At 45.3% G+C, this 25,108-nt stretch overlaps 1 protein-coding gene across 1 annotated transcript; it reads left to right on the plus strand.

The window, feature by feature from the left end:
* efhd2 (EF-hand domain family, member D2) lies at nucleotides 1-24,458 on the plus strand. Its single transcript, XM_073031796.1, has 4 exons — nucleotides 1-349; nucleotides 17,715-17,862; nucleotides 18,928-19,062; nucleotides 20,815-24,458. Exons 1-4 carry the CDS (start codon nucleotides 63-65, stop codon nucleotides 20,944-20,946), a joined length of 702 nt encoding a protein of 233 aa, XP_072887897.1. The 5' UTR covers nucleotides 1-62; the 3' UTR covers nucleotides 20,947-24,458.
* The last annotated feature ends 650 nt before the right edge of the window (nucleotides 24,459-25,108 follow it).

A 25,108-nucleotide genomic window follows, 5' to 3' on the forward strand; every position in this document is an offset into this window, starting at 1 on the left:
GGGGCCGATCCGCAGTCCGGCTCCGGTGGGCAGAGTGCGCGGAGTTGCTGGCGATCGGCGGCATGGCCACGGACGAGCTGGCCTCGAAACTGCAGCGGCGCCTGGGCATCGAGGACGGCCCGGGGGAGGCGGAGCCCGAGCCCGAGCAGGTGGCAGCGGCGGCGGCGCAGGAGAAGCCGCCCACCGCGGCAGCGGACAATGAACTGTCGGCCAAGCTGGCCCGCCGCGGGGAGCTGAACGAGGGGTCGGCGGAGCCGCAGCAGCGCAGCTTGCGGGTCTTCAACCCGTACACCGAGTTCAAGGAGTTCTCCCGCAAGCAGATCCGAGACATGGAGACCATGTTCCGGCGGTGAGTGACTGGGAACCCGGCCAGGGATCGAGGGCGCCGGGGCGGGGCGTATCCCCTGGTAGGATCCAGGTTTCCGGGGCTCCCTGCTCCGGATCCCCTCTGTGTAGGGAAGCCCGCCCCTCCCTCTCTATGAATATAGCCATTGATCTGAAGATCCCTCCCTCCTTTCATACCGCTATTTCTAGGTATCCCCCCCGCCGAATTCCTTGTGGTTGCCGGGTTTACTGAAGTTTATTGTGTTTACCTGTAATTACCAGCAACCGTCCCTGGTAAATACCAGTTTAATGAAATTACGCTCCATTCCCGGTAACACGCGCCTATTCTGCCTCTTGGGACAATAACACTCTCAGCCTTCAGGGTGCGTGAATAATTCTTGCCTAATTTTTGATTTGCCTGCCGCGGATCCTGCAATGTTAACTTGTGACTGATGCCCTCCCAACTAAAATTAGGTCTGAGCATTCATTTGCGTTAGTAAATCATTAATTATACAAACCTGCCTCGGTCAAAGCTTCGTAACCTCTAATCCCCTGAAAAAAATCGACCTTTCTAGTGTTGGTGGTTTGAGTTTAAAAACGCCGCTGCTGGGTTTGGTCACTTCTGGGTCCCAGTACTCAACAGGTCCTCCGGCTTTAATTCTGGGGGGAAGGACAGGGAACAAAAATTATTTAGACTGTTAAAGAACGGCAGATTGTGGGTTAGATCGAACTGTGAAATTTCAGCAGCAGACGTATAAAAGTAATCCGCTGTCCTAGAAACTGGGAGGACTTTGCCCCAATTATGTTCATGATTTAGTGTAAACTAATTTGTGCTGCCGCCTTGAGGGATTTCCTTTTGCAAAATCTACTCTTGTAAGGCGTCTCCACGCTTGTCTCCTTTTGGACCGTGGACGATTGTATCCTTGCAAAGTTGGGCCGTGTCTGGATCCGATATTTTAAAACCCCAAGCATGCCAGAGTGAAATAACCGCTGCACTGTGGGCAAGAGTGTAGTTGGCCCTGGTTAGAAGTGGTAACGCTCGCTCTTGCCTGTGAAGCCTGCGGTTTGAGGCTAAGGAAGTTATCGAGGCTGACAGTTCAGTACGGTACGGGGTGGTGGGGGAATACCACGCTGACATGAAAAGTACAAGCAAATTCCCCACCGGCTTACTCATGCGGTTGTTCAAGATGCCTCAGCACCGGCTGGGTGGGAGAAACGAGGTATGTTTGCTTTGTAACCCAGTCGTCATTTAACGCTGAGTAAGTTCAGTGATGCAGAGGTGGGCGACTTGATGTCTGATCTACAGATTGTCGAGGCACCAGACTGAGCTGGAAAAGGAGTCTTCCAGCTCTGGCAGATCGCAGTGCTGATTGTGATGTGCTAAAGACTCCAAGCTGCCCCCGTGCTTGTGAGAAACTCATTTCTGAGCAGCGTGAGTTACAGAAACCGGGGCTGTGAAATGGACGTCCTCCGCCCAGGCTAATGTTCAGAATGTGCATCTTGTGAAACTGGGTGGGGGAAATGAGGTTTCGATGCATCTGGGTATTTTTACAGAATGCAGTGACGACTTTAGACATGTCGGAGTACTGTACCTGCTCTAGCCTGCCCCCGAGAGCTCTTGTCTGATGCAATTTCACACACGCGTTCAGTGTTCTGGGGTGGGGGGGGGGGGGACACTCTGCAGTGAGAGAGAAGAGTGGGTTTCGCAGGCTACGTTCCGGTCCCATTGCAGAATGAACCCATAAACCATTTCCAAGCTGGAAAGAATATCCTGGAGAAATGGTGGTGGTCTGAGAGTGGTGAGGTGACACAGGGTGACTGACCATGGCAGAACAGGTGCAGGATAGAGATGGCGGCATGTGGAGAGGGGAGTTTGCGTGAAGGCTGAAATGAGGGATGGCGGTACTGGAGAGGGAACGTTGTTCAGGAGGGAGTGCTTTGGAGTGAAGGGAAGGGAAGAATGCATTGCGCCTGCTCGTGATATTTAACCTGGCAACGTTTCTGTTGATCCGGAGATTGGCTTGAATTACCCTACAGCGTTGCAGATGAGAATGAAACTACACTTTGCTTGAGACTCGGGTAAAACATTAGAAAGGTCCCTCATAAACCAAGTACAATGCTGAAATAAAAACAGAAATATCCAGCAGGTAGGACAGTGTCTAGAGAGAGAGAAAGAGTTAAGAGCTCTAGAGGTTTAACTAACTTGTGGAGTATTACAACACAGAAACAGACCTTTCGGCCCATCCCGGCCATGCCAGCCATCAAGTACCCATTTATACTAATGCTATTTGGCAGTACTTAGTCTGGGCCCTCTTGGCTTTGACTATTTTAAGTGCTTGTGTTAAACTTTTTGAGAGTCTCTCCCTCCAGCATCCTCTCAGCCAGAGCATTTCAAACTCCAATCGTCTTCTAGGTGAAAAATTCTTCCTCCTGTCCACTCCAAACTTCTTACTCCTTACCTTAAGCTTGCACCTTCTGGTTGTCAATACCTGTGCCATGGTGAAAAATTGACCACTGTATATGCTGGCTTTGCCCTCGGTTCTGTAGGGCTTCAAGGTCCCGCTCCGCATTCAAGGAAAACAAAGCCAATCTCCCAGGCTTTCTTCGTAATGGAGACGCCATATTGCTTTGCAGGCTCTCCAGAGAAATTGGTTCCTTCAAATGGTGGCAATCAAAATTGCGCACAATACTCTGGGTTTGGCCTAATCACTTCAATCCTTGCAATTATTTTCTTCAGTAGTAAACACTTTTGCAAGTAAACCTTTCACTTGGGGGGGGGGGAACACACTCACTTTGGCACCCATTGGATACCACGTCACAGTCAGATTCTGAACAGCTGGGAATACTTGGTTTCAGTGTTCAGTTTGTTGGAGGAACTTGGGGTCCTCCATATGGGAGGGAGAAGGAGGAATTGTCAATATTTCAACCCAAAACATTGACAATTCTTTTCTTCTCACCCTGCCTCACAGATGCTGTTCAATCTATTGAGTTTCTCCAGCAGATTGTTTTTTGCTCCAGATTCTAACTTGTGTAGTTGTATCTTCTAAATAGAGACTTGCATGTTACTAATGGACTTCGGGCCAGTAAAGTTGCACTTGTCTCTCTTCAGCTCCACATAAGCCATATCCCTCACAAATCAGTCATCAATGTCTATTTTCATTTCTATCTCCTTTATTTATCTCTTTGCTCTTGATGAGATAAATAACGACAATAACTAATCCATGCATTCATGAGTTCCACATTGCCTGGGTGCAGAAGTTCTGCTTGGACTTTCTGTTGACTTTTCTGAGACTACTTTAAATTTCTGGCTCCTTGTTCTGGTCACATCCTCAAGTGAAGTCATCTGTGTCTATTCTAATGAACAGACTCGTAGCTTTAAAAGTCTATATTTGGTGGTCTTGTGATGTTCTGCTTTCTAAAATAAAGGTGTTTTTTTTAAGCAACTTTAATCAACTTGTATGATGATTCAAAGTCAGGATTGGCCAATTGAGCGAGTAGAGTTCTGTACTAAGTTAAGACTCGGGTTCAGAAGTTGCCTCACCTCTGTTTGAGCAACTGTCCAGGGAGTAACTCTATGAGGAACGTTTAACATCTCCACACTAATATGACAATTCCCTCAAATGGCGTGGCAATTTGCAGTTGCTGCAAACTGAGACCATTCGACAGCCTCTTTAAAATTCTGAGCTCCCACTGCCTGATATTAACCCAGCACAACTTTGAAGGAAGTGGACTTGGATCGGGCAAATGTTTACTCTTTGATTAAATTGTCCCCTCCCCTAGAGGACATAGAACTCAAGTGAACCAATGCTTGCAACTGGTACTGCACGTCTCGTTAGTGACAGTTTCATGTAGACTGTGTACTTGCTCGTTCACTTGCATTTTGTCTTTTTAAGGGTTTGCAGACAATCAACTTCCTTTCAATGGTGCACTTCTCTAAGAATTCCTGCTGTCTGTCAGATTCTTTGTGGCAGATAGATGTTGGGTTCCCTTAGCTCCCTGTCCACTTTAATGCCAATAATGAAAAACTCAACTGCATAATGCATCATCGGGTCTGGCATTGCCACTGACTAGTCTCTGCTTTTAACATTCTGTAGATAAAGCAAGCAGGATGCAGGATTAATCATACCACTGCCTCCTACTTCCTCAGTTCTTCCAAGTTCTTGGGCTCATTGTAGAAAACAAGCAAGACGATGTTTTCAGCTTAGTAATGTACCTTTTGGAATAAATTTTTCTCGGGCTTCCAGGTATCAATTTGTAACCATTTCAATGACAAACTTCACCATCTTCTTTAGAGTTTGTCATTGAAACGTCAGTTATAATCAATACTTGTGCCTGGATAGAAGCCCGGGAAGAGTTTTTGTCATATACGCTGGGAAAGTACTAGATCGTTTTTTCCCTTTTAGAAGCATGCAGCCTCCCTAGCCTGACTAATCTTGAGCACAAGCAGTAACTAAGTGATAATGACCTGAAGCGTAAGGATTGCAGGAATTGGAAGTGCAGAGTGAAGCCAGATTGACTTGCGTTGGAAGACCTTTACAGGATAGCAACTCCGTTCTGTACCAGGGAATGCACCCATTTACAGAGCCACAGGAATCTGAATTGTGTTTTGTGGTGTTTCATAGCTGGGCCAGGCTGTGTTCATAGCATGTTGGCATCTGAATCACACACTTTAATTCCTTGAATGGAAGGGGAAATTCTTTGAATCTCTGTATTCAGTAACTCTGAAGAGTGTCTCTGATGTGAGTAGAACCCATGTAGTAACTGGTTAAATGTTTGCAAAGAAGCTGTTGAGTGTTCTACTTTTCAAATCGCCTTTGCTCTTCCTGGGAGTGCGGAGCCATTTAGTCCTGTCCTTGCTGTTTGTCTTCCATTTGAACTCTTTCAAAGATTCCAGATTCAAAGTATGCATGCAATATACAGCCCTGAGGTTCGTCTTCCGCACAGACAGCCACGAAACAAACAAAGCCATGGAAGAAAAACACCAAACCCCCAATGAGTAGACAAAGAACAAATCACACAAGCGGCAACAAAGAGTGAGAACATAGGATATCAAACCACAAACCAGGAATGTTCAGTTTCAGCTCAGTTCAGTTCAGTCTGGCACTATCATTCGCTGACTGCAGGCCGCAGAGCCAGTCCGCCCCTCTCAGAGCCGCACAAAATAGCAACAGAGAAAGGAGTGACCAGAAACACATCGTAATGAGAGCTACAGAATCCAATCCACCTTGCCCAGGACCCAAGCCTCCGGCACCATTCTCTGGCATCAAGCGCGACGCTGATCGAACGCAGACACCTTCCTCTGGGAGCAACGCGTGAGAGTGAGACCGATTTGAATGCAGGCACCTTCCTTGGGCAGCAGCGAGCAATGGGGCGAGTGAGACCGGTCAACGGCAGGAACATCTACTGGCCTTCCATTCTCATTGATTTTAATCTTCCTTGACTCTTTAATCAGTGAGAGATGAAGTCATTCATTGTCTCCAGGCTTTGTGACCTCCAGACCCCTTGCCGCTATAAACCTCTCTGAACTCCCTCGAAAAGGTAGATTTCAGGCTCCAATAGTAGCTGAATCATACTGGAAAGAAGAAATAGTAGTAAAGGAAGAAGTGATTTTTGTGAGCTGTATGAAGGATGTCGCCTTTGGTTGCGTTGTTCACTGGCTCCATCTTCATCAGATTTCTCCCCATGTTCACTGTCTCTATAAGGGTGCTTTTCATTCCTTCCTTGGAGTTGCTTCCACAGAGCATTGTGAACGTGGGTCCAATCCAATGTCGTCTTGAGGAGTTTGCATGTTCTCCCCATGGGCTCCCTGGTTCCTCTGGTTTCCCCTCTCAGCCCACTGCTGTGCAGTTTGATAGTTACACAGCCACTGTCAATTGCTCTATTGTTCAAGTGTGTGGTAGAATCTGGGGGGATATTGGGAATGTGGGAGGCATGAAATGGGTGGAGTGTAGACATGTGCTTGTTGGCTTCAGTGGGACAAGGGGTCTGCTTCTGTGTAGTTTAACTCTATGGGTCTCAAGCACACACTCAATTCCTCATTATTGCCTCTACCTTGGAGAAATTCCATCTGAGTTCTTCAATGGGACTGGTATCTCAATCTAGACTCTTAAACAAGTGAGAACTTTGCTGTATCTACCCAACAAAGGAAGGTTATTGTTTTCTCTTTTCCTGTAAATCTCTTCTATAGCTGAGTATACCTCGTCTTTTTTCATACAATCATAAGAGCATTAGACATGGGAGCTAATTAGGCCATTCAGCCCATCATGGCCGATTTATTATCCCTCTCAAACCCATTCTCCTGCCTTCCCTCCATAACCGTTGATGTCCTTACTAATCAAGAACCTATGAACTTGCACTTTAAATACACCGCATCACTTGATCCCACTCAGCCATCTGTGGCAATGATTTGCACACATTCACCACGCTCTGGTGAAAGATGTCCCCCCTCATCTCTGTTCTAAAGGGATGTCCCTCTGTACCGAGGCTGTGCCCTCTGATCTAAGACTCACCCACCACAACAAACAATCTTTCTAGGCCTTCAAATATTTGATAGGCTTCAGTAGGATTCTCCCTCCTCCTCATTTTCTAAACTCCTATGAGTACAGGCCCAAAGCCATCAAATGTTCCTCGTTTTTTAACCCTTTCATTCCTGAAATGAATTGCGTTACATCCTCAGGATACCTCAGCATTATATCCTTGTTTCTTTATTCTGGTCCTCTCAAAACGAAAGCTAACATTCCATTTACTTTCCTTACCATGGACTCAGCTTGCAAGTTGATCTTTAGGGATCCTGCACAAGGACTCCAAAGTCCCTTTGCATCTGATTTCTGGATTCCCCCCCCCCCTAATAAAATAGGGCACTCCTTTGTTCCTTCTAGCAAAGTGCAAGACCATACACCTCCCAACACTCTATTACATCTGCCACTTTTTTTGCCCATTCTCCTCATCCAAATGGGATTGAGTTTAGGAGCCGAGATGTAATGTGGCAGCGATATAGGACCCTGGTCAGACCCCACGGAGTACTGTGCTCAGTTCTGGTTGCCTCACTTCAGGAAGGATGTGGAAACCATAGAAAGGGTGCAGAGGAGATTTACAAGGATGTTGCCTGGATTATGAGAATAGGTTGAGTGAACTTGGCCTTTTCTCTTTGGAGCAACAGAGAATGAGAGGAGACCCGATTGAGATGTATTAGATGATAGGCATCGACCGTGTGGATGGTCAGAGGCCTTTTTCCAGGGCTGAAATGGCCAACACGAGAGGACACAGTTTTAAGGTGCTTGTAAGTAGGTACAGAGGAGATGTCGGGGGTAAGCTCCTTTTTTTTTTACACGGAGAGTGGTGAGTGCGTGGAATGGGCTGCCGGCGAGGGTGGTGGAGGCAGATACGGTAGGGTCTGTTAACAGACTCCTGGATAGGTACATGGAGCTTAGAAAAGTAGAGGGCTATGGGTCACCCTAGGTAATTTCTATATTAAGGACATGTTTGGCACAGCTTTGTGGGCAGAAGGCCCTGTATTGTACTGTAGGCTTTCTATGTCTCTAAATCCTTCTGCAGATTTCCTGCTTCCTCAACACGACCTACCTTCCATCTTTCTTCATGTCATCCACAAACATGCCCACAAAGCAATCAACTCCATCATCTGAATCATTGACATATAATGTAAAATTAAGTGGCCCCATCACTAATCGCTATAGAACACCACGAGTGGCCAACAGCCAACCAGAAAAGCCCCCCCTTTTCCCCCCACTCTTTTCCGCCTCCTCCCAGTCAGCCAAACTTTATTCCCTGTAATGCCGTGGGCTCTGATCTTGTTTAGCAGCCTCATTTGCGGTACTTTGTCAAAAATCTTCTGAAAATCCAAGCAAGCAATGTCCACTGACTCTGGTTTGACAGACCTGCCTGTTGTTTCCTCAAAGAATTCCAAAAAATTAGGCAAGATTTACCCTTAAAGAAACCCTGTTCACTTCGGCCTGTTTTATTGTGTGCCTCAGGTACCCTGAAACTTCACCCTTAATAATGGACTCCAACATATTCCCAGTCACGGAAGTCAGGTCAACTGGCCTATAATTTCCATTCTTTTGCCTCCCTCTCTTCTTAGAGTGGAGTGACATTTGCAATTTTCCAGTCCTTTAGAACCGTTCCAGAATCTAATGACTCTAGTGATTCTTGTCTCGGCCTGAAACGTCGACTATACTTCTCCCTATAGATGCTGCCTGGCCTGCTGCGTTCCACCAGCATTTTGTGTGTGTTGCCTGAATTTCCAGCATCTGCAGATTTCCCTCATGGTTGCACCATTAATGCCTCCTCAGTTCTACTGGCTGTAGTCTACCTTCAAATCTTCCAGCTTTCCAAGCGTTGCTGGTGTCTTCCACAGTAAAGAATGTCACAAAATTGTTAATGGTCGTCCACCTTTACTTTGTCCCCCAGTACTACCGCCCCAGCGTCATTTTCCAGTAGTCTGATATCTACTCTCACCTCTCTTTATATCTGAAAAAAATAAATTTCTTTCTCAATCTTTTTTACTGAGTTTCGAGTAGATAAACATAACCATGACGATGTTAGATTAGTAACGGTTAACGTATACAGAAACAGACTCCAAGTAACGTGTGCAATCTAAGCCTCCCAATCTCTTAGTAACTAAACATGAAAAAGATTAAAAAAAAATCCCTCTAAACTTTTTTTTTAAAAAAAACAAAATAAAAACAAAACAAAAGCTGGGCTGCCATGTTTCATCAGTTAAAATCATTATTTGTCATTAACTCCACTCCTCTATACACGAACAAAAAGTTATTGAGAAGGATTCGGAAAAAGTCAGCTTGCCTCATATGGAAATGTTGAATAAATGGCTTCCAAGTTGCTTTAGTTTAACCGAAGGGGCGATAGTGCCACTCCTAATTTTTTCTAAGTTTAAACACGTAATAGTTTGGGAAAATCATTGAAATGTATAAGGGGGATTAGAATCTTTCCATCTAAATAAAATGGATCTCCTGGCTATTAATGTGACAAGTGCAATCAAACGGCAAGCTGAAGGGAATAATTGACCAAAGAAATTTTGGTATCATCTTTTATCTTCTCACTAACAACCTGGTCTGAATCAATGCTCCCAGAAGAATGAAGGGATGCCTGAGTGAGGAGCCAAGATGACTCTCTTCCCGACAATCGATAGAGAACCTGGAAAAGATGTTTTAAAGATAACCTCTGGAAGTGGTTTAATTGCATGGTATTTGAGTATTTCTTGATCGGTTTTACCTGTAAACTCGAGAGGGGATTTTTTTTCTCTGCCGTGTCTTGATTTGGACAAAGATGAAGATAAGTTGAATGTCTGAGTGAGAGGGAGTGAACATGTTGTTCTCAGTGGGAGGAGAGACACTTGCTGGTGAGGGGTGAACGTTTCAGGGTGGGAGAGCAGAGAAACAGTCAGAAATTCAGTAACAGGAATGTTAAGATCTTGCAGTTAAGAGATTCAGAAGTTTGCCAGAGGGAAATGAGAGAACATGAGCTCATACCTATATCTAGATTATCTCTAATCCTGTTTACAAGTGGGAGTAAGAATGCATTGATTAACTGTTGTTCAGGAGCTGCCCTCTCAACTGGGCTGGGACCGCTGACAATGTAGCAGTTTAACAAGCCGGGTTGGAGATTAATTAGGCAGGGTGAGAAAGGAGAGGCAAGGTGTGTAATCAATGGGGCAAATATGCGGTGGGGGGGGAGGGGAAATAAGAGATTAATGGGAACGATGGAATAAGGAAAGAGCAAACATTCCTGTAATGTTACTATTGTCCTTGAGCTAGTTGTCTTTTTTTCTCTCTGGATGTAGATCTGGGAAGTGACATAGGACCCTTTGCAGTAGGGGAGCATTTGGAGAATATAGATCAAATGCCATTTCGTACATTCTTGCGTAAAGGTACCTAAAATGGAGGAGGGGGATCTTTGGGGAGTTACCCAGGGAGACTGGAATAATGATGGGTAGTGTACAGTTATTGAACAAGTGAGTTGGGTACAGAGTTAATGCATTTCAGACAAAAAGAAAGAAAGATTGAAAGGGATTTCAAACCCAGAACTCCTTTAATGACCAAGGATTTTAGTTTAAAATGAGATTGAGAAGTGAGACTTGCGAGAACTGCAAAATGGGGAACAAAGATGAATATAGGAAATACAAGATCTTTAGAAAAAGGGGAATGAGAAGGACGAAGTGGTTAACATTAAAAACGGAACTGAAAAGCCTTTGTTAAGCACTACAATTGTAAAATGATAGTCAAAGGATGGGTGTGGCTGATTGGGGGGGGGGGGGCAAAAGGCAGAGAGTATGGCTGAACTAATACCCGATAGAAGAAAGTGGATGCAATAAATGCATTGGCAGTAGATCAGACAGTTGTGCTGATCCAAATGGGATTGAGTTACCTACAGGAAAGATGGACATCTCCAGAACTGCAGACCAGTGCTGTGCTGGGGAAACGGAGACAATCCAAGCTGAATTCATCTGGATTTGTAATAAATCTGGGTTAAGGAAGGAAATGCAACATGGGCTTGTTAAAGCTTAATTGTGTTTGACAGACCTGAAATCCTTGACGACAATGAGGACTACACAGCTCGTATTGTATACTGACCTCCAACAGGTACTGGATGGAATACCACTTAATGGAATTGTTTCAGCGATTTAAAACCTTGGGAATAAAAAATATGAGTATGAAATTGATTAATGGGCCGGAGAGTATATTGCAAAGATGAGTATTTGTTTGTAGACTCAATTTGCTGATGAATCCATTAGTGACAACCTTTCTACTTATTGTAGATTTTATACCAATGACGCACAAGCTGAGCAATTGCAGACAGACTTGTTTAAAATTTTATTCGCATACGTTAAGTTTGCAAGGCTGGGAGCAGAGTATGTGGGCTGCTTTGCTGCACGTAGGCGTGGATATAAACCAGTTATTAAAATGAACGTCATAAACCAAGCAGCCTATCGCTTTAGACAGAGAGTGAGACGCTCAGTTGAAGGACTTTGACCAGGTGTACTTCATCTGCATCAACCCACAATAATCCAAAGGACTGCACTGGCTCCCAGCGAAGTGTCCTGTGAGTGAGGGATCTGTAGGAGGCACACAAAATGTTCATGGGAATATGGGGGTGGGGATGGGGAACGTCCTGACGGTGGGTCCCATGTTGCTGTCCCGTACCAGCTTTATCAGCAGGAGAGCGCCATAGTGAGTTACTGACTTAGGGACACCTGTGAGTTGTGTTCAGCAATTCCCTCACCTTCTGAAAGCAGGAGGGAAACGGGCCAAGATGATTTGGACCACATTTTTATTTCTCCTCCTCTGTGAAAGTAGGACGCGCATGCATTTCCATGCATTTCCTCCTCCATGCATTTCCTCAGCACAACCATTCATGCTGTCAATAGGGAAAATGCTTTTGGATGCGAAATGGCTGGTCGGCCGGGAAACAGAACCCAGAAGCGCTAGGCCCATGGCTGCTGGGCTGGGGTATTGTCTGGAGTCTGTGCCATCGAAGAGGGTCGGTGTTGACCAGCTGAACAGGAGGAGACTGGCAGGTTAAAACAGCTCCTGCAACAGGCTCAGCTTCTAGTGCCAAGAGCCAGTTGGGCAGGTTTACTGTTCGTACTGACAATCTCCAATCTCATTCCCTGTAGCCATTGTACAGAGATTCTGTGGTTACGTTTCTGCAGAACAACAGTATTGTGCACTGTTTGGAATTTCTGCTATGCAAGATCTCTCCTGTACGCCTGGTCATAGATAGATAGATAGATAGATAGATAGATACTTTATTCATCCCCATGGGGAAATTCAACATTTTTTCCAATGTCCCATACACTTGTTGTAGCAAAAACTCATTACATACAATACTTAACTCAGTAATAATATGATATGCATCTAAATCACTAACTCAAAAAGCATTAATAATAGCTTTAAAAAAAAGTTCTTAAGTCCTGGCAGTTGAATTGTAAAGCCTAATGGCATTGGGGAGTATTGACCTCTTCATCCTGTCTGAGGAGCATTGCATCGACAGTAACCTGTCGCTGAAACTGCTTCTCTGTCTCTGGATGGTGCTATGTAGAGGATGTTCAGGGTTTTCCATAATTGACCGTAGCCTACTCAGCGCCCTTCGCTCAGCTACCGATGTTAAACTCTCCAGTACATTGCCCACGACAGAGCCCGCCTTCCTTATCAGCTTATTAAGACGTGAGGCGTCCTTCTTCTTAATGCTTCCTCCCCAACACGCCACCACAAAGAAGAGGGCGCTCTCAACAACTGACCTATAGAACATGCCTCGGCAGGATAGGTAAATGTTTTGCCTGTGATTCCATCATCCTTCAACCTGGTTATTGGCGAGTTGCATCAGTCAGTTGATGTTGTTTAGGTTTTCAGTTTCACAAGTGGCAGTGCTTTTTGACTGTAATCTTCAGGATGCTGTCATTGGTACCTTGGCAAGTTTGCTTTTAAAGATGAGATTTGGAGACAGCTGAAGCTTTTTCATTCACGAACCCACTTGGATTGTACAGCCGTCCCTAGCCAGGCCCCCCCACTCCTCCCCAGCCACAGGAAACAGCAGTGTGAGTGGGAAAGCACACGTAATGTGCACTGTTCTCAAAGTGCAGTGAGATTCAGTCAGCAATCTGAGCAGCGACCGACAGTGCAAAGGTTGAGCGGAGCCACGTGTCTTAGCCAAGCAGATAAAATGCTCGAGGAACTCGGGCAGCGTCTTTGGAGGGAAAAGGGACCTCAGCTTGCTGAGTTCCTCCACCATTTCGCCTGCTGCTCCATATTCCAGCGTCTGCAGTTGACTTTGTCTCCGGGGGGCTTGAACTTGCACTTCCCCTGGCATTTGCTCTGGGTCACCATCTGGACGCCATGAACCCGGGCGTCCCAGGGTTGGACCTTTGTCGGTTAAAGGCGCAGTGCTATTCTGGCGGAGTGCTGATGAGTTGGGGACGTCCCCCCTCCCCCCAATCAGTTGTGGTCCACTCCTATCACGGCCTGGGTTATTGCTCCCAGGGCGGTAAGCTTGGCAGCTGTCACTATTGGAGAGACTGGGCCAGGCTTTTCTTGCAGCGTCAGGGAAGAGTTAAAATTCTGTCACATTTTGACGTTAGGAGAAATTGATGCAACAAGAAAAGAGGAACAGTGCAGAGTTCCTCTTTCACTGCTAAGTGGATGCTGGTTGCTTGATAATGTCATGGGTTTCTGTGATGGCTGGAATTAGCAGAATGACTGTTCACTACCGGTTGGCCCGGTCCTTTGTTAACTAAGCTTGTGCTCCTCCCCAGAGTTTTCCCTTAGTGGGGGGGGGTGGTCCTGTGTATGACTGTTCCATCAGTTTCCTGGACATAACCTGAGAGAGCCAGCAGTCTATTCCCCTTGAGGGACATCATATCGAGCTTCTTTCTCTCTTTCTCCTGCCCTGATGCTGAACGCAGGATCAACCATGTTGTCCCTGTGCTGGGGAAATGATCTGCAGTAAATGTTCTTGCACACAGAGCACAGATATGGCTTGTCCCCGTTCAGCTTCCTCCCAGATTGGAACTGGTCATCGTCTGCGTTCTGGGTACTGTCGTGAAGATTGGTGAGGTTATAACTGTTGGAACCCTCAGTCCCAGCGAGGTGGCGGAGCCGCGAGCTGGTCAGCGCTGGAAGACTGCCCCGTACCCAAGCGGTAGACGGAAGCTTGACCTTGTGACACTGCAGGAGATCACAGACAGGCATTTCAGCCGAGGAGGGGTCTGGAGAATTAAGGTGACGAGCATCACGTATACACTGAATGCAGGTGTTCTGCACTGCGGTCAGACAATCTGTGCTTAGTTTCCCTAATGTAGGAGGCAGCAATTATGAGCTCTCGTTGGAGGAAGGGCAAGGAAACTGCTGTTACACTGCAGGAATCGTGGATCTCTGAGTGACTGAAGTGGCAAAAGGTGCTGAACTCATTCAGCTGAAGGCTCTCGCGCTTGAGGTGCTAATTGTTTCTCTTTGCAAAGACACTGCCTGGCTTGAGAGATTTGGAAGAAAAAATCTGTTTCTAACATCAGGTCTGCCTCTGTCTGTCTTTTCCCACCCTCCCTCTGGCTCCTTCACTCTCTCGCAGTCCTGTGGTGATGGTCTCCACTCGTTTAACAACTCCCCCTAGTGTGGCCGCTCACCCCGGGTCTCTGTGCTTTAGATCATGTTGCAGCTATCCAGTTCTATGCTGTGGGTTTGTGGAGAGGGAATCACCTTGTCCACAACCTGCCTGGCCATCCTGGCAGCTGAGAAGCTGATAACCATTGGGTGGGTACCCCAGGTTCCCTCTGCCCCTCTGGTGTCCGTTATGGAACAGGCATTGCAACAGAGTTTGGTAGGAAGCAATAAGCCTCTCCCTCCCTATCTTCCTGTAGAAGTCTGAGCCTTGTTCCCATTTGCATCTTCAGTATATGGAAACTCCAAGCAAACAGAAATGTCTTTGAATTCTTTCCCCCTTCCCAGGTGAGTGCAGGTCGACACAGCAGTTCATCACGAGCACAGTTTGCTCAGATCTGTGCTCACACAGACTACAATTCAGTGTGATTTGTGTCTTCACGAGGCTGTATGTTGTGGAACTTGTTTAGTTGGGAGTAGCACAGAGGTTAGCCATGTTGTGCCTCCTGGGCGCTGATATGTGCAGAGAGCCGGATAGCCCTGGGATGTGTACGTAGAAATGGTACGGAAAGGGTGCGGTCTCCAGGGGTGGGGTGTGTCTGTACTACGCTGTTTCTCTGGCAGAGGAAGGCTGCTGTGCAATGCTACGTCCTAACTTGACAAATGTATGCAAGAAATGGAGCCTCTGGCTATTGTTTTTGTACTGTGTAGTATGATTTGCAGAGGCAGTATTGGTGTATATATATTTTTCCATTAAATTGTCTGCAAACTGAAGTACATTGTTTTTATTAAAAAATGCATGGGTATTCTGTATGTTCAGGGTTTATGGAGGGGTGGGGTGAAAGGGGATAGGCTGTGATTTGATGGGACAAATGTTTTTTTTTTGCCACAAACTTTATGATGTGTCAATGTTTGTTCGGGGTAAGTGTGTGTGTGTGTGTGAGCTCCCAAGTGTATCGACACTTCCCAACTGAAGGTTCTCAGCAGCTGAACAATGCAGTCCAGAGGGCTGCAGTAATGGCCAAGCCCATTTCTGTCCTCAACAGATGGGCTAGGAGAGACCACTTTTGTCACTGGCTGGTGGCCTCCACACCCCCGTCTAGCTCTCTGACTACAAAATGTAACTGCCCAGGGAGCCCCAGAAGAGGAGTGACTTTAGTGTGATTCCTCGCTTTTGGAGTGGCACTTGTCTGGACCCAGGTATCTGAGATGGTAGAGTGATTATAGCTGAACCCTAGGAAGGAGTCTATATTGGCAGCTGAAATGGAAGAACGGGGGATAACATGGTTGTTACACTCACATCCCATCTCTCATCCCTGACTGCTGAAAGAATTTTTCATTTATATAGTAACTGCCCCCACCTTGGAACAAACCAATCAACTTAAAATCAGTGTGGTTACTCTTGAAAGGAATGAGGCAGCCAATTTTGGACAGCAACATGCACAAGTATAGATAGGGTTAATACAGTCCTTTCCCAGGATTGGGAATCAAAAACTAAAGGGCTTAGGTTTAAGATGAGGGTGCAGGTTCAATAGGAGCCTGAGTGGCACCATTTCACCCAGAGGGTGGACATGATATGGAGTGAGCTGCTGGAGGAAGGGTACATTAATAATATTTGAAAGGTACTTGGATAGAAAAGATTTGGACTGGAGCAGGGTTTCTCAACCTGGGGTCCATGGAACCCTTGTTTAATGGTATTCGGAATGTTGGGAATCCCCTGGACGAGAGGGACATGGACGAAACGTGGGCAAATGGGACTAGCTCAAATTGGTTAGTGTAGACCATCTGGGCCGAAGGTCCTATTTCTTGTCTGTATGATTCTATGAATTGTGTCTGCCTACTCTTTAATGGCACAATGACGGAAGATGTGGCTGGCAGTGCCATCAGTTAGTGCTTAGTCTCCAATAACCTGCTCACTTGGATTTCACCAGGACTACTTGACTCCAAGCCATCATAAGCTTTGCCCCAGAAAGTTGAATTCTGGTAGCACTAAGGAAGCATTTGTCTGAATGTAACAGCAAAGAGGCCAGGCAAAATTGAAGTCAATGGTGGTAACAGGAGAATGTACTCCAGTACCGTGCTCAAGGGAAGATTGCTGTTGGAGCTCATTCATCCCAGCCACAGGACGTCAGTGCAGAGATTCATCAGTACAATGTCCCCAATCCTTCCCTCTTCAGCTGCTTCGTCAATGACCCTCCCTCCATCCATGGGGAATTTCACTGACGGCACCATGCTCAGATTCAATTCCAACTCGGCAGGAAATGTAGCAGTCCGCGGCATAGTCAGGCAAGGGCTGGAGAAGCATCAAGAGATGTTCATGCTTCAGAAGTGCCAAAAAGTAAAAACCAACAAGAAACAAACCTTTTTCATTCAATGACACCAGGGTCCTACCGACACCATTCTAGGGCTTGAATCTAGGCCAACTACGTAAAAGTTGTGTTGCAAAGACTGGGTCGGATGAGTGACTTGTCTCCTAACACCGCAAGCCTTTTCATCATTTATTAGATGCAAGTCTGAAGCTGGATGGAATACTTTCCACTCGCCTGGATGAAAGCTGCAGTTGAACTGACGTTGGCTCTGTCCAGGGAAATGCAGCCTGTCTGATTGGCATTGCCTCCGTTCCCAACATCAATCTCTCCCATTAACAGAATAAACTACCATTACTCACCCAGACCATCCCTAAAGTACCTCCCAAACCTGTAACTTCTACCGCCAAGGACGGGGACAGAGTGCAGTCGGAATCTGTATGTCGTCGTCAAGTGCTGGTTTGGAAATGTCACCAGTCCTTTATCCAGTCACCAGGTCTAAGTCCAGCAGCAGTGCAGGAAGTACCTTCATAAGGATTGCAGCAGTTCTAGAATATAGTTCACCACCACCTTCTCACGGGCAATTAGGAATTGGTGAAAATTGGCCTTGCAGATCTGAAATGATAACTTTTCCCTGCATGGGTGCAGCATGAGATGTGAATGCTCCAGTATTTCCTCTAATTTCAGGTTTCCCCCTTCTGCAATCTAATGGTAACTTTTAATTATTTTCTGCATTGCTGGTCGGGAATGAATATTGGGCAGGGCACCGGAGTGTGGCTTTTATATTCCATGACTGACTATCAAATCCAGGAAGCTTACTCCAGCCTCTGTAAGGCCAACCCTACCCCCCCACTCTGTTCACCCCTCTCCGTCCTCTTTCCAGGGTCCTGTGCGGCCCCTCGCTCAACATTTCCACCCTGGCCCTCTGACAGTTTGTGACCTGGTTTGTCTGCGACAGGTACGATGCTGGGAAGGATGGTTTCATCGACCTGATGGAGCTGAAACTGATGATGGAGAAGCTGGAGGCTCCTCAGACGCACCTTGGGTTGAAGAACATGATCAAGGAGGTTGATGAGGACTTTGACGGCAAGCTCAGCTTCCGTGAGGTAATGTGTTTTGATAGATACTTAGATCTGCAGAGAAAAATGTTCAAAAACAAATAAAATGAAATGTAAATTACAGAATGTGTCAGTACTCCCTTGTGATTTGTAGTGTTCGAATGCACTGTGATCCACTCGCTTTAAACTAACATTTTTGACTTTTATTTTCATGTTTATTTTTATGTTATGTTAATGTTTGCACTTTATCCTATGGTGAAGTACTTTGAACTACATCGTCTGTATGAAAAGTGCTCCATAAATATTATATTATTTCTTCAGCTTGATCATGGTTACTGGGCTAGAAGTTTTGTAGTGTCCGAGTATTGGTTAGAGGAATAGTTGATGTCACTTATCTTGGAATGGTGGGTGCTATCCTTGTCTGGATTGGCTAGTATACAGTTTACCAGCCCCAGTTACTGTGAAGTTCTGCCCACCCCCCGCCCCCCGTTAATCAGTTAGTTGGTCAGTGGTTGCTGGATTCATGGGTCTAAGGTAAACATTCATTAGTTGGTGGAGTTAGCGTGTTCTGCTGAACAACACATGTTAACAGGGATGTCGAGTCTCCAACAGAGAGATTCAGCATTGACTGGAGTGAGTTTCAGAAAAGAAATCAAGGTAATGGAATTCCTGGAGCCTGAAGAAGGGTTGTGAATTCTATGCTGCTGGCACCCTCTGCTGGTTGCTTCAGATAGTACATCCCATATGTACCGCAGCTTAATTTATTAGAATGTTTTTTAATCCCCAATAATTTAAATAACAAATAAGAACAAAAACTGCACAATTTTATTTAAATCATTTTTGATTTGAGGAAAAGCTGCTCATCAGGCAAACTGGGGATTGGTTCATAAGGTGTTCAGATCGGAATCCTAGCAGGAAACGATAGGTTGTAACATGATGTGGGAATGAGGAAAGCCAGGTAACTGCTAATTTCCCTGTCTATCTCATGAGATCTCAAGAACCCACTAAACCGTGGCTCCTCCTTGTGGATGGTATTATTGTCACTTTGCTTTGTGTCCATTCATGTCTAATAGCTGATCTCCCTGACACTGTTACCCCTCCCTTGCCTTTCAGTTCCTGCTAATTTTCCGTAAGGCTGCTGCAGGAGAGTTGGCTGAAGACAGTGGTTTGTGTGTTCTTGCCCAGTTGTCTGAAATTGATGTCTCAACAGAGGGAGTGAAAGGAGCCAAAACCTTCTTTGAAGCCAAAGTAAGTGTTACTTGCAGCATCGTTTTCTATATTGACTTGAGTTCTGCCTGTGTTGGGGTCGCTTGCTGTTTTAGTTTCAGGACTTGCACTGAATTGCATTGTAACTACGGAAAAGAAGCAGGTCATTGCTCTGTGGGTTGTACCAATGATTGTGGCGCCATGTATTCTTAAAGTTCAAGTTTGATTGTTGTTCAACCATACATTGGTATACAGCTAAACAAAACATCATTCCTCCGGGGCCAAGGTGCAAAACACAGTACCTGGAGTCTCACACAGAGTTACAATAGCACATACAGTCACAAAATAAAATTAGTGCACGGCCTGAAGCTTGATGGAACACGGGATGTTGTCCTGGAGCCACGTTTCTGCAAGAACAAGCACGCAACAGTTTCTCATCTCACTTTAGGTCAGCCGCAGATGAAGGCAATCCGGCTTGTCTTCCGGGGAGTGAACGGTGAAGAGCAGCACCAACGGGACAGCCGGCCTTCGGAAACCAGCCCTCAGCTGAGCATGGATTCCAGGGTGCCCACTGTGCTTCTGTCTCTCCCACACCGTCTTCGGTACCCCTGCTCCTGGGTAGTTGTGACAGGCGAAGCTGCAGCTTGAAGGCCTGGTCCTTGCAGCTTCCCACTGTCGGTCTCACTAATGAACTGGACTTGTGGTATTTTGTGAATGTCAATTCACAAGAAAAATGACACTTGCACCATTTATTGGACCCAGAGAGGCCACTGAGACCAAGCTTGCCACTGTCTTACTGGAAGTTCCAAACCAGAATTCTTAGCCGATGAATAATTTCTCCAACTTATTTTAAAATGTTATTGCTTCTCTTCTCGTTCACTAGATATAATAAAATGCTCCACACCCCAACCACTCTAGGTAAGGAGAATTCTCCTGAATTCCTTTATTCATTAGTGACTATTTTCCATTTCTGATCTGTAAAGTCCATGAAGAGTTGAAATCGAGTTTCTCTATTGTGCTGGCTGATACAGACTCAGTGACAGAGAAAACCCAAATGGGGGGAAATGGAATTTGAGGTATATTGTGAGGGACTGTCGCAGAATGATGAACACAGATCGCTGGTCAGTAATGTTATTAGATGACATCAGGGCTCTGTGTTCAGTGTTTAGATCAGAATCAGGTTTATTATCACTGGCATGTGTCATGAAATTTGTTAACTTAGCAGCAGCAGTTCAATGCAATACATAATATAGAAGAAAATAAATCAATTACAGTATACGTATATTGAATAGATTAAAAATCATGCAAAAACAGAAATAATATACATTACAAAAGTGGTGTTTGTGGGTTCAATGTCCATTTAGAAATCGGATGGCAGAGGGGAAGAAGCTGTTCCTGAATCGCTGAGTGTGTGCCTTCAGGCTTCTGTACCTCCTCCCTGATGGTAACAGTGAGAAAAGGGCATGCCTTGGGTTCTGGGGGTCTTTAATAATGGATGCTGCCTTTCTGAGACACTGCTCCTTGAAGATGTCCTGGGTACTTTGTAGGCTAGTTAGTACCCAAGGTGGAGCTGACTAAATTTACGACTCTCTGTTGCAGCTTCCGGTCCTGTGTAGTAGCCCCCCCCCCCCCCCCCCCATACCAGACAGTGATGCAGCCTGTCAGAATGCTCTCCACGGTACACCTATAGAAGTTTTGAGTGTTTTTGTTGATGTTCCAAATCTCTTCAAACTCCTAATGAAGTATAGTCGCTGTCTTGATAACATGGTAACAATACACGTATTATCTTCGCAGCTTCAGGCAATCAATGATGCAAACCGATTTGAACAGGAGATCAAGGAAGAGCAGGAGGAAAAGAAGAAACAGGCTGAGGAAAGGAAACAGAAGAGAGCTGCCTTCAAGGAGCTGCAGTCAGCATTTAAGTAAAGCCAGCTTTCTGCCGGAACTCCTGGGTGCAGGTCGGAAGGTCTGGCTACTGATCCCAGTCTTGGCCCGGGTGACGGACTGTACTTTGCTTTAAAGAATAAGGGAAAGGGTGTGGATGGGCTTCGGATACTCCTGAGATAATGCTAACCACAGTATCCAATTTGGATAGACAGAACTGCCTGCCTCGTCTCCAGGCATATCCTCATCCTGTGATCTCAACACCAGACTCTGCCTCTTGTGACAACAGAAGCCTTTGGGAATGAGCAGATTAGGTGAGGGAATGGTTGATGTTGTTCAAGCCAATTCTGACCAAATGCATTTTGCTTCTTTGACGTACATTCATTGTTTGAGGGTCCTGTCCCATTGCTCTATTCTAGCTCTGAAATCAAAGTTCCTGTAATGGAGCTACTGCAGGGAACTTGGATGAAGCTCCTGGTCAGTGCACTGTTGACCTTTCTAAAAGGGCCTTTGGCCTCATTGTCTAAGATACCCTTTTCCTGCTGTGTCTGCACATGGTTGAGAATGTAGTCAGACTCACCAACGTGGTGGTGATGGAGGTCCCCACTGTCTCGTCTCTGATCACGTCAGCACTGTGTAGGAAAAGGTCGGTCAGAATTGTGGCCTCCTCTCGGAATCAGTTTCCGCAATAGGCACGTGGCTGCCATGATTTTAATTGGGTGCCTCCTGCAAAACAGTAAGGGGTTAAGTACAAATCATTGGGAACATGCAGCTTTTATGAGGCTTGTTTTTGAGATGGCCCTTTTTTAAAATAAAAAAAAATACCTTCAGAGATTTACTATTTGAAACAACGCCTGGTTTCTACCTCCTCAATCAAATGGGGGTCTCTATTTCTGTTCTACTTTAAGATGGCATTCCCTTTATACGTGATTTTAACTCTATCCAATAGGTTGAGCAACCTGATTTTTTTTTTGCTTGTCCATTTCCTAATGTGAACGTGTCTTAATTGCATCTATATGGTACCAATTCCTGTGCACATCTATTCCTGCCCTAATAAACTCAGAGTTAGTAAGTTCAGTGCTTTATATTGTTCACAGCAAAATATATTTTTTACCTCCTGACACTGAATCATCAGAAATTGGTAGCATATTTACATGTTAAATGGACACGTTTCCTGTGGAGTCAGATAACCGTTCTTGCGTTCCAGAGAGTTTGTGAAGGCAAATTCACAGTGCTGACCTGAGCACGTTACTTTAATGCCATCTTGGATGAGCTGCCCATGTGAGAAAGCCATACTCTGCTTCCTTCAGACGCCCAACTGTGAGAGGCACCTGGAGCAGTTGTATCAAGCCATGTTTCTGACTGATTTACAATAATTTCAGAGTCAGTCCCTTGAAGGAGCAACGCTTAATGCAAAGATTAACTATGTGTATCTCCTATGCATATTATACAGATGTTCTGAACTGCTAAGCAGGGTCTTAGAGGGTGCAGTGGAAGAGGGTTTCTACTGTTCTAAGTTATTACTGACCCCTTAAAGTACCACTTTGCAATATAGAAACACCATTGATCAGGGCAACTTGTAATCTGTATCATGTCTTCCTTCCAAGTTCTGAGCAATATTGGGAGCGTTTCAGTTCTTCCATGATTCTCATCTCTGCAGTATCCTGACTCTGATTCTCTGGTTTGAAACTAAGCAAACACTTGGTGTTCTCTTCCTCATGACCCCCGTGTGCAACCCTGCTGACCTTTGGGCCCGATGCTGCTCCTGCAGCTGGACCAAGAGGAGGTGACAGCTTTCAGTATTGGCTTCCCAATCACCTGCCCTTCAGCCCAACTGGGGCAGGTGGAACTCTGTTGTCATGGTAACAGAAAGAGGCCAATTAGCCACATACCCAGTTCCTTGAGAGTCCAATCCAGTTACTGTGAATCAAAGGTGTTCCAATAAGTTTGTTGCAAAAATCCTGGAAACGTTCATTTAAAAAAAAAACTAACACACTAGAAGTGCCTTTTATGAAGAAACGTATGCTTAAGTATTGGCCAGGAAAGATTGCACAAAGTCTAAACTATCCCACTAACCAATAAACATTCAAGTAATGATTGAGACTGCTGAAGGAAAAGCATTTAATGTTCAACATTCCCAGTTACCGTCGCCCTGGAATTTGGAATACTGAAAATATCCTTGACATAACTCTTCGCAAACATCTGTTTGCTCAAGGGTGCACTTTTGTTTTTGTGAACCAGCTCAGGAAACTGTCCCACGTCTACCAGGGAAGCAAATGAAACAAAATGTAATCAAATGCTGGCAATCTGAAGCAAAAAGTCTGGGCCTTTGTAATAGGTTCAAGAGCTTCTGCAATAAATGATGTGTTAACGTTTGGGTATAATGCTTTGCCAGACAAGGTTTGCACCCAAAATACTGAAAAATGAAAGGTGATCCCTGGCCAGCTGGTTCTGCCTCTTTCTGGGCTTGGAGCAGGGGAGCATCTGCACATTCCCTAGTCTACAACTGGCTGATGCCACCTGCACTGTTGGTGACACTGTCTCAGTTGCTCTACCACTGGTTAGGAGCAGAGTACCAGGGTTCTTGCTCCTGAACGTTAGCCAATAACCCTTGCTGTGAACATCAGGTAACCTCAACTATAATTCCTCCATTGTTTAGCTGAGCAGTGGAAAAGTGGCATGTTATGACCTCTGGGGGGTTAAGACTGTTGGTTCAACAGTGTGAACTAATGGCCATAACTTCCATCGTTGTGGGGACTTAAAACAATTGGGACTGGTTTATGCCCCACTGTTTTATTTAAACAGCTCTCACATTCCATTGCATGGCTAATTTTGGGCTGAATCTTTACTATGTCTGTTGATTGTGTTGTTAAAATTGTTGTGTCAAACACTGTCGTGCCAAATACTTGTGCCTGTGATGATTGTTCTAGTTTTAAAGGCACCGAATCGGCCATGTGTCCACGGTTGAGAGTCACTCAGCTTTAAGCTGGAGTCGTAGTGTGGGATTTATTTAGCATGACATTAAGGTGCATTGAGAATCTTTCTTTGGCTCCATGCAATTTGCTTTCAATGCACCTAGAACATAATGGGGGTGGGGAGTGGGCTCTCTATGTGTGCCATGTCTGACTGTCTGTCTGCCTCTGGTGTATCTGTGTATTCTCCAAGAATCCATTTGTGTAGTCTGTGCAATTGTGCCTGTGTTCTGCCGAAGAACTGGCCCCCTCCCAGAGCAACCATGGGGCGTAGGAGAATAAAGGGGAAATGGGGAGTCGGCAACATCATTCCTGGGAGGTGGGGGCTGGGCTTGGTAAAAGGCAAGAACTTGTAGCTCACTTACTCCAGCACCAATGAATCTGCATGGATTTTACATAATGCTGATGCCATTATTTGGTACATTGTGTTTACTGAAAAATTTACCTATTTTCTATAACTCTGTAATGTTGCTGTCTGAAGCTTCGATTGAGGAAATAAGTTGTGTGAAAGAAACTATTTTTGATTTTCTTACAAAAATAAATCTAATTATACATATGTCTAATAAATGCATCTTAAGTTTTGATGGCTCTTTGTATTCTTTGCTTGGTCTAATTAAAGGTACAGAGTGTGACATCACTTGCCACTAATGGCAAAGGGCCAAACGTTGAAAACAACACTAGCCAATTGGGATAAAACTTGCTACTGCTTGAAACATCCTTACTCATCAGTTCTCCATGTCTCTTACCCCAAAACTGGAGCCACTGCTTTCCAGTTTGCCTTAGTCACTGCCACGTTATCAAAGTTCAAAGTAAGATCTATTATCATGGTACACACGTGTCACCACACACAACCCTGAGATTCTTTTTCCTGCGGGCATACTCTGCAAATCTACAGAATAGTAACTGTAAAGAGGATCAATGAAAGAGCAAGAGCATAGAAGACTACAAACTGCGCAAATGCAAGTATAAATAATCACAATAAATAATGAGATCATGAAATGACAAGATAAAGAGTCTTTAAAGTGAGATCATTGATTATGGGAACACCAGAAATAGAATGACTGTAGTTCAAGAGCCTAATGGTTGAGGGGTAGTAACTTACTGAATGGTGGTGGTGTGAGTACCTCTACCTTCGACCCGATGGCAGAAGGATCTTTGATGATGGATGCTGCTTTTTCCACAGCAATGTTTCATGTAGATGCCCTCAATGGTTGGGAGGGTTTTACCCGTGG

The sequence above is a fragment of the Hemitrygon akajei genome, chromosome 29, assembly GCF_048418815.1.
Source record: "Hemitrygon akajei chromosome 29, sHemAka1.3, whole genome shotgun sequence".
NCBI lineage: Eukaryota > Metazoa > Chordata > Chondrichthyes > Myliobatiformes > Dasyatidae > Hemitrygon > Hemitrygon akajei.